This window comes from Condylura cristata, unplaced genomic scaffold (genome assembly GCF_000260355.1).
Source record: "Condylura cristata isolate star-nosed mole 26May11 unplaced genomic scaffold, ConCri1.0 scaffold00027, whole genome shotgun sequence".
NCBI lineage: Eukaryota > Metazoa > Chordata > Mammalia > Eulipotyphla > Talpidae > Condylura > Condylura cristata.
This window is the reverse complement of record NW_004567128.1, coordinates 25,725,727-25,736,205: the sequence shown is the minus strand read 5'-3', so window position 1 is coordinate 25,736,205 and position 10,479 is coordinate 25,725,727. Positions and strand designations below refer to the sequence as shown.

Genomic DNA, 10,479 nt, shown 5'->3' with positions numbered 1-10,479 from the left:
TATATATATATAGGTGCCAAAGGAAAACAATGCCACTGAAAACCAGGTCACTTGGAGACACTCTGGCAGATTTCCTTTCAAAGATAAGCTTAGGTATTAAGTGACAGTTTAATAGTCATGACACATGTACCATAAAACCTCATATGGCCCTTTATGTGTCCTTTTTACAGGCTACTTATTATGTACTAGGCATTAAGAACTCCAATTCAGGCCAAGAAGAATTTCATCAAGCATGTTCTACTTCCTTTATTGTCTAAAACAGTTTATATCACTGGTACAAAATTTGTCACAAAAGAACCATCACATTATATAAGTCAATTACTACTTAAAAGACTAAGCAATTTAAGTTTAATAATTTAGTGACTTATTTATTCAGTAAATAATGCTATAATCCTACTGTTGTATGTACCAATCAGAAGAAAATAGCACCCATTACCTAGTGGTAACAACTGCCATCTGGCTGTCAAAGGCTGTTTACTGGTTTATGAACCAATCATTTGTAGTTTTAAACTAAAAGCAAAGGAGAGTACAATCAAGTCATTTCTTAGACTTTGTAATCAGCTTTGGGGGAGCATTGTGACATAGGAAAAAACTGTCTCTCCATTACCCTACTATTCGTCACTAATGCTACCTTTTCCAGGTCAAGTAATAAATGATGCAATTTATTTGTAATTATTTTCAAAACCAAATTGTATCATATAGACTATATAAGAACTTTTTTTTTTAAAGCTCAAACATCATTAGTATCAGGAAAATGCAAATAAAAACCGTAAGACAACGCTACCTCCACTTCCATTAGGATAGTATACTCAACAACTGGACAATTACAAGTCTTGACAAGGATATAGAGAAACTGGCAACCCTTACACACTGCTGTGGAGAATGCTGTATGGTCACTCAGGAACTTTTAGAAGTTTGCAAAATGTTCAACACAGATTTACTCTAAAAATGTCAATGCCATTCCTCAAAGTATGTTTCCACAGAAAACTTGTATACAATTGTTCATATGCATTATTCACAACAATCATGTGGAAACAACTTAAATGTCCACCAACTGATGATGGTTAAATAACAGGTAGTCTATTCATTAGCTAATAAATGGGAAGAGAATTAGCATTAATATAAGCTACAAATGGGTAAACCTTGAAACTGTATGATAAATGAAAGTCAGTTACAAAACTATTATATAATTCCATTTTGTATGAAATATCCAGAAAATACAAATACACAGAGACAGACATTAAATTAGTAGTTAACAGAGGTGGGCATGAAGATTAAGATTCATTATGGAGAGATGAACATGTCCCAAAATGAGACTTCAGTTATGGTCGCACAACTCTGGAAATTTATTAGTAAAAGTCAATTAACTGTATAGTTAAAATGGTTGAATCTGGACCCTCCCTGGTGGTGCAGCAGGTTAAAGCACAGCGCTAAGATGCTAAAGCCCCTTCAGCATGAGTTCTATCCCCAGCCCCAGAGGTGACCCACATGGTACGGCAGACCTCTACTGACCAGCCAGCTGCTCCCCTCAGCTGCGTACTTCAGTCAGCCTGTTCTGCTCCCCACTCTGTCTCTGGTTAATCCTCTCAACCCCCTGTACCTCTGACCTGTATCCCAGTTCTATATGCATAAATAAATCTTTTTTAAAAAAATCTTAAGCTATATAAATTGCACTTCAATAACTTCTAAGAAAAAAATCAGACTATATATTTTCAAAATATTTAAAAATTTATCAAAATACATTTTGAAACATCTACAATCAAAAAGAAAGATAAACATAGGCAGGTAAAAAATCAAACTAAATATAATTTCAGGGCAATTAAAGAAATTCTATGGGTCAATAACCAAACTTAAAAGTTAATACAATGTGGGGGCCTCCCTGGTGACACAGGTGTTAAAGTCTCAGCACTATAAAGCAATCATCAGACACTACAGCCTGCGTTCAATCCCCAGGAGGAAGCTGACCCACATGGCACAGCAGAACTCTAATGTGTCACCTGCTGCTCCCCTCAGCAGATTCATCTGTTCTGCTCCCTACCCTGTCTCAGGTAAAGCATCTCATCCCACCCCACTATACCTCTGGCCTATGTCCCAGTTCTTATATGCATAGATAAATAAAAATCTTAAAAAGAAAAAAAAAAATGTGAAAGATCAACTCGCCCAAGTATATGAACTGTTGAAACCAAGAAAACAGATAATACCCGAACAATATGCAATTTTTTACTTTAGTAGCTCTTTTAAAAATGTTTAAGTTTAGCTGCTCTGAGATTTCCAATTTGAGAGACTGTATCAGAAAAGATTTCCATTATAATTTTCCTTTTCAGACTGATAATACCTATCTTTAGTCTTCTTTTACTTCTCTGTACCAACTTAAGAAAATCAACAAATCATTTTGTTGCTATTTGGTTTTGCTCACTTTTAAATTCTCACATTTAGTATCATCTCTAGTCAAAAATTCTGTCAGAAAATTTTAATAAAATGTAAGGTGGTTCACACAAACAAAAGAACATATTTTCCTTTCCCAACCCTTCTCCCCCTAGAGTATTAAGTATTATCCTCCCTCTTTAAAAAAAAAAAAAAAAAGGCCAGAACACAATTCATTTTGAGTATAAACAGCAGTAATCTCAGGAATTTGCCCAAATCAACAAAGTGGAAATAGGCATGCAAAGAAAGGCACACTAACCTTCCAGTAGTCAGACTGTAAACTGTAGTACCTCTGGTATGCAGATAATGCTGAAAGAGGAGGAAAAAAGTATGAGTCACCATATGTACCATTTCAAAATCATTATACAAGTCTTAGGAAACATCACAAGCTTCTCATCGTATCCATCTCCCAGTACACCGTGATATTTAAAACCAAACATCATGGAGCCACCTTATTCTCTGCCAGCCATCATAACAAATATCAGACATATAAGAGGTTTAAAAGCATAAAACCAAGGGCACATCTCAGACCGGCGATTCATCGAAATCTAGGCTACCTAATCTTCCTAAGAGACCAAAACTTTTAAAAGGATGAAAAAAATATTTTCTAAAGCTACTCCAGAATATGATGATTTGTTCCCCTAAGGAATCTTACCTACAAAATGACCAAGAGTGAAGAAATTTCCTCTCAATCAACAAAAAAAATCCACCCCACAATTATGTAACACCAACTTAAGGCATTCCCCCATACCCCTAAATCCAACTAAAAGTATAAAAGGGTGGGGGGGGGGGGGGCCGCAAAGAAGCTCCTGTTAATCTAAAAAAAAAAAACTTAGTGAAAATAAAAGTGATATAAAAGTTTATGTAGGGAGACTGGAGCTGACTGGAAAAAGCCCTGAGAGAAAAACACTGATGAAGCAAATGCTATCTCAGGCCTATTAAATCAGAATCTCCTGGGGTAGAGCTAAAGGACTTACATGTTTTCAAAGATCCCAAGTTGATCCTGCCACTACACCTAGGGCTGGTGAGCACCACTCTTCAGACAAAGGCAATAAAATAGAAGCAGAAGCAGGACAAAGGAGCGGCAGCTTGGTCACGTTTTATTCTTAAACATATCAGATTACAATAGAAACAAATTGCAAATATTACCTGAAACGTTACCATAAACAGGTAAAGATGGTTAAAAGAAAAACTCCACGTAGTGAAAAGAACTTATTTTATCAGATGCTGAAATTAGCATAAGACTGTAAGAACTGAAACAAACACAGTGAAGACCCACAATGAAACCCTCATGTATGTAAGAATTAGCACAGGGTATAGGTGGCATTTCCAATGGGAGAAATTAAGAGTTAACCTGACCAGTACTTAATCACTTATATATAAGCAAAAATGTGAATTTTCTAACTTACAGCATGTAGTAATAAATAATTCAAGGAACAGATTCAAGAGTTAAATGTAAAAACAATTCCATAAAACCATCAGATGAAAACACAGGGGAATGATACTTTTCTAAATGACCAATAAGAGCACTTTTAAAATTCTGATTTAAGAAGCACAGGTTAAGTAAAATCAAGGGTAAAAACTATTTGAGGAGGCAGATCCTTCAAGTCCCTAATCACTGATACTTTTTAGGCATTCCAATCAAACAAATAACACATTCTCCAACAAAAGCTCACGCAGATTATTTTCAGAGCCCCATGAACAAGCTCACAGCTTCCAGTGAGTTGTCAATTATTCCAACCTTAAATACCATTGGACAGCTTAGAATTCCTAGACATCTAAAGAAAGCATATACCATACACATATAAATTAATACTAAGGAGATGGGGGGAAGACTATGCAGAGGAAGAAATACCTCCTCTTAGATAAGGGAAGACACTGTCTTTGGGGAGAATAGGGGAACTGGGTGGGTCGATTAACAAGATGCTCTAGGAATGTAAAATTCACAGAACCAAGTATAAGAGGAATTAATAATTCAGTAGGTTTAGTATTAAAAAGTTGAAGTCTTGCCTTCAAAAAAGCAAAAAAAAAGAAAAAAGAAAAAGAAAAACGGTAGAAAAATCAGCCTTTATCCTGGAGACCTAATATATCACTAACAGGGTTTAAAAAGAGAAGAGAATATGTTCTGCTCCCTGCTCTGTCTCTGGTGAATCCTACCAGCCATGACCTATGGCCTTTACCCCAGCTCTGTATGCATAAATAAATCTTTAAAAAAAAGAGTCGAATAAAGAAAATGAGAAATATGAACTAATTCTAGGGGGACAAATTCCAGATGACTAAGAATTGTTAGGTTGATACAATGTGCAATAAATGTGCACATTCTAGAAATAAAGCAATGAAACAATGTTTTCCAAATTCTGAAGAAAATAATAGAATTAAATATTCAAATGACCAGTTAGGAAGGTAGAATGTCTTTTCAGATATGCAGTTGCCAGGTACCCTTGCTCGAGAAGATACTGAAGAACCAAAGGAGATTCAACAAAGAAAGGGAAATCCCATCCTAAGACTATTATCAAAATCCTACAGCCCTTGGATCTCTACTTAACCTGAGAAACAATTATCCAGAAAAGCCTGGTTCAGATTCTTATCTGAACTGGGTTTGGGTTTTTTTTTTTGTTTGTTTTTTTTTGGAGGGGAGGGGGGTTGGTTTACTAAAATTTCTACTCTCTATATTCTATAAACTGTGAGACATGAGCTAATTTAACTCCAGAGTGTTCTTTTCAAGTATTCCTGAAGGGCCTGCTCTTTTTGGTCATATTCCTGAAAGATTTTCTAGCACCTGGTCCATTATCAGTCGTGTCAAATGTCCTAACTACAACTAAGTATCACGTTTGCCAGGATTCACAAATGACCTACGGCAAGGCCGACTCCAAAGGGCACTCTTGTAAGTTGAAGACAGATGCCAAAATATAGCCCACAAGTCTCTAATTTGACTTCTTCAGAGAACTTCCTCTACACTAGTGGTAACACTTTCCTTACATGCCTATATTTGTGCTTGCTACTGACTTTTTCAAAGATACAGCTACAGAGATAAACAATAGTGATTATGTTAATAGTAAAAAAAATAAACCATCTACACAAACAACAGGGAATCCTACCTATATGATAGAATACTATACAGAAGGTGTGTCAGTGAGATAGTAAGATTAACATGATACACTGGACTCAAGACAGCTGTACAAAAATAACTTTTAGGCCTTGAAAAAAATATGGCAGTTATCAAAAGGAAGATTGTTGCACCTGTGCGTATGTATGTAAGGAATGGGTAAAATGGAATTAATGTGATGACTGTAGATGGCACTATATATATGGTGGTGGGTTCAGTATGATTGCATACACCTATTGAGATATGAAACTGTACCCCCAAAATTTATATAGTATTGTAAACTAATGGTAAATCAACAAACTTTTCATTAAAGGAAATAAAAATGAAGTTGCAAGGCTTTTTAAAAACACTAAATATTTATTGTAATAGAAAAGCCTCTAAAGATTCACATCAAAAATATTAAAAGATCTGCCTCTAGATAAAATATAAATACATTCAAATACTATTTTTTAAAATATTTATTTATTTATGCTTACAGAACTGGGGTAGGGACCAGAGGGGTGGTGGGTGAGAGGATTCACCAGAGACAGAGTGGGGAGCAGTGGGCTGGCCAGGAGAGGTCTGCCACGCCATGTGGGTCAGCTCCCTGGCGTGGGATCAAACTCGTGCTGCAGTGGCTTTGGAGAGCTTCATAATGCAATGCTTTAACCCGCCGCACTACCAGGAAGAGCCCTCAAATACTATTTCTTAAATATTTCTGGACCACCAGAAATAACTAGATGCCATGAAAAACAGATGTGAACATAAACAACAGTACATGTTCTTAGGATTACACTGGTTTACAATACCACATAAGTTTTGGGAATACAGTTTACCTTTTACAGTTACATATACTCTAAGTTTTTCCTTTAAACAGTAAACATATGTGTAAATGTTAAACTAAATATTACTTCTTGTGTTAAAATTAGTGAACGGTCAACATAGCAAAACGAGGGCCACTAGGAAGAAACAGGATAGAAAACGAGCAGCTTTACGTAAAACTGGAGTCTAATTCTGACCTGATCCATCTTAATTTCTTACAGGTCATAAGCAGCTGAAATTGTTTCTTAGAAAGAGACTAAGATACAGCTAATAAAGAAAAAGAAAAGTCCAAAGCCATATTAAAAATCATTTTGAATTAAAGAGGTCTAGAGAAATGAGGGAATAAATAAAGAGGGGCCAGGTAAAAATCAGTATGACAGACTTTCTCGTGCTTAGAAATATTAAAGCTCTGAGTTAGGACCTTGAAAAGAAAGAGAAGAGGGTGTGCATAGTGATAAACCTATGTGACAGCACAAGGATAAAAAGAAACAACAATGTAGGTTAAGGATGATAGTCATGCCAGAAAAGGGGAGTCATCTTCAGAGTCAGATGCAAAAGAAATGCAAGGAGGGAAAAGATTTAAAATTCGGTCTATATTTCTATATTAGACTATGCACTAACTGCTAGGAGAAGTCACCATTTCTTTTTTTCATCTCTAGCCCAATGTGTAACATTATAGAGAGTAGGTTAGCTGCTATTGAGTCAGTCTATAGGTAGGAAGTCTAAGATGAAGGGAAGCAAACTAAAGACGGACAAATAAATCTGTCATTTGCACTGACTATCATCCTTAGGTCAAAACAAGTTGTGGCTGCCTGAAGCTATTAAATGAATAAATTTCTTTCATTTTGTTTTATCTGAGGCTGGACTGAAAGGTTATTTTTAATACCCTGAGACAGGTATCTCAGAAAACTTATACTAACTGCTTCAATGCATATAAATGACTGATGCACTTAGTTCCCTGGTACCTTTTTGCCATCTCAAATCTGTAATGGTCTCAAAACACATCTTTCCTTAAATGTAGTATTAATAAGTCTGAAAAAACCCTCTGGCCAGCATCCCCCACAACAAACCTTTGCTTCCATGTACCCCTTTTCCAGGGGTTTGAAAAGATACAAAATTACAGAGAGAAGCAGACAGGAAGTTGAAAAGCAAAGAAATAAATAATACTTTTTCCAAAGAAAACAATAATCCTTTTACTATTGTTTCAACATGATGAACCTACTGAAATCTCATATTTACTACTACTTAGTCACTATTAAAATAATATACTCTTTGAGGTTTTAGTATCTCATACTTGGTTTAGAAGAAAAGACACCAAGTAACAGGCTTCTTTGTATTCCTTTGATGTGTCCTTCTACCAGCTTTCTAGTTCTTGAACCTACTGCAATATATTTGCAACATGCCTGCACATGGGCTTCTGACAACCTAAATTTATGGTGGTCACTATTTTGCTTCCTTCTTTATCTTCAATTGAATTTGCTAATGTCCCGCAATGGGTACTTCAAACAAAATCAGTGATTCCTAAATTGCAGTGAGAGGGATACAGTTACCAATGATTCTTGTTTTAATATCATAGTTTGAACAATACTAAATACACTTAAAATTAAGCAATATGGAGAAATGGAATACAACAACAGTGAAAAGAATGTATTAGCTTTCAGAGAGCTACAAAACATTCATCCTATGACTATGACATGCCAGTATTCAGAATTTTTATTTCATTTTACTTCATACTCTAGGGTGATATAAAGACAAAGAAATCTCACCTAATCTGACTTAAGATTTCTCTACATTAGCAACTCTTGGCTACTAGCTTGACCAAGCCATTTGTAAATGCTGAAGAACTGAAACAAAAGTATTTTGCCTAAAAGTGACCAAAAATGCAAGAACCAACCAATTACTTGAGGGAAGTAAGAGGGAAACTCCATCTCTGACTGAAATTTCAGTAACTTCTAGTCCACCAGGAACCATGAAGAAACTATTTTGAAAAGTTCTGAGGTGTTCATTCTATTATCAGGAGTGACTCAATATAGCTCCTTTAACTATTTATTTGTACTCTCAAATCCTTACTACCCACAAAAGACTCTTTCCTCATAATTTCTTTCTTTGAGGTAATTCACTAATTGATTTTTGTAAGCAACTAACTTATCTTATTTTCTTCTCCTTTAAATGGCCACACATATTTACTGATATTGACACATAATTCCTATTAATTAAACAGCTTCCTAAAATCCATCTCATATATTCACAATATAAGTTTGTTCATGGTTCGCTAACCTAAGGAAGAGAAATAACTGTACCATTTTCATGGCTTGAGCCAGTCTATCTGACAGCAGAGGTTAAATGTATTAGCTTTGGGGTTAGGAGAGGAAAACAGGTAATGGTAGGCACACTGTGAAGAACCATTCAAATTCCACTTCAAGGAAAAACTACTGGGAGGACTGAAGAAAGACCCTGGTAATGGGTTGCCTTAGATTACAGAGACACCTTTCCCAAGGTCACATTCCTTCTCAACTTGGCCCATATCCCATACTGAATGGAATATAAAAGCCTAGTTGTCTACAACTGTGTGTAGATCTGAAAAGACATTCTAGCTCCAGAGTCCAATCCTTGCTCTATCTCCCACCTTCTACAGTTGATTTTAAAGGCACCTATTAGTAAAAATTCTTTATGCTAAACTCCCATTAGAGGAATCCAATCTACATTAGGTCAAGTGCACTGGACCTCCATTGCCCCACAATCCAATAGCCAATTATAATTTCAGAATAAATTCCTAAAAGCCAAATAACCAACTCACATGACAGAAAATGTTTTTAGATTATTCACACATATTATGAGCTAGAAAGCCTAAAAATTTTTCACAAAGCCTTTTATCTTCTGCTTCAAGTTCATCTGAGATAAATGATAACCAAGTACACTCTCTGCACATCAGACATTTTTAGAAATTTCTATAGACAGGAAGCAAATGGGATCAGAACAAATAAAAACCAAAGTCTAAAATGTACACAAAACAGGTTCTGTAGTTTTCTACTGCAAAAGTAGAAGCAGTTTTGCTGAAAGAACCCCAAACTTAGAAAATCTCACACAAGGAAGAGGATTCAAGGCAATAAAAAACTATCTTCAAAATAAGAGGTTCGATGTCCCCCACATACATATGAAGTTTCTTCACATGTTATTGCATGTTTTATGTTTATTCCCCAAAATGTTAATTCATAATTTATTCTCTATTTGGCTGCAATCAGAGGTTCTTACATTATTTCCAATGAGAAAGCAGCAGCTTCAGGTAACAAATTTCCCCACATAGGATGTAAAAAAAAAACAAACAAACAAAAAAAAAAAACAACCAGAACCCTGTTACACTGTTGTTGGTACTATAAACTGGTATAGCCATTTCAGAAAGCAATTTGGATTTACCTTAAAAAACCATATGACCCAGCAACCCATTCTTGAGCATCTATCCCAAAAATATGAAACCATCAGCTCAAAAAAATCTGTTCTACAATGCTTACTGCACGATTATTTATAATAGCTAGGGCTGGAAACAATCTAAATGTTCTGACAGAGGATTGGATTTAAAAGATATGGATTGTCCCTACAAGGAATTAATACTCAGCCATAAGGCAAGATGAAATGTCACCATTTACAACAAAATTAAAGCAGGTCAAGAGAATTGTGTGTAGTAAAGCAAGTCAGAATGGTAAAGACAAATGCTGGACATTTACAAAATGGATGATCTGACAAAGAAAAATACTTACTAAAAACTAGCAGACAGTTAGTAAATGAAGTGAGGTTTCTGAACTTGAGGGAGAAAGCATCTAAGGGATATAAGATTATATTGAGAAACAAAAGAAAAAAAAAAGAAAAGAAAAGAAAGATGCTTCCCCATATACTGATTGGTGAGATGATAAATGGGGACTGGTGGAAAGGGAGGGTGACAGATGCTAGAGACTGACTCTAGTTTTGGACTTGAAGAAAGAGAATACAAAGAATTCAAATTATTTTAAAAGTAATCTTTTTAAGTGAGAATATGATCAATAAAGGTTAGAGAACTAAAAAAGCTCACATTAAAAAAAAAAAAAAAAAAGCCATTAGGGGCCCTCCCTGGTGGCGCAGTGGGTTAAAGCACTGCACTAAGAAGCTAAAGCCAC

General features: G+C 35.5%; 1 protein-coding gene across 3 annotated transcripts in view; it reads right to left on the bottom strand.

Moving 5' to 3' along the window:
* The window catches only part of KDM6A (lysine (K)-specific demethylase 6A), a 185,056-nt gene that overhangs the window by 119,913 nt on the left and 54,664 nt on the right, over positions 1-10,479 (bottom strand). For all 3 annotated transcript variants that reach the window (XM_004689966.2, XM_004689969.2, XM_004689968.2), the window contains exon 4: positions 2,684-2,733. In XM_004689966.2, the coding sequence (XP_004690023.1) occupies positions 2,684-2,733 (50 nt within the window). The remainder of the gene's footprint in view (positions 1-2,683; positions 2,734-10,479) is intronic.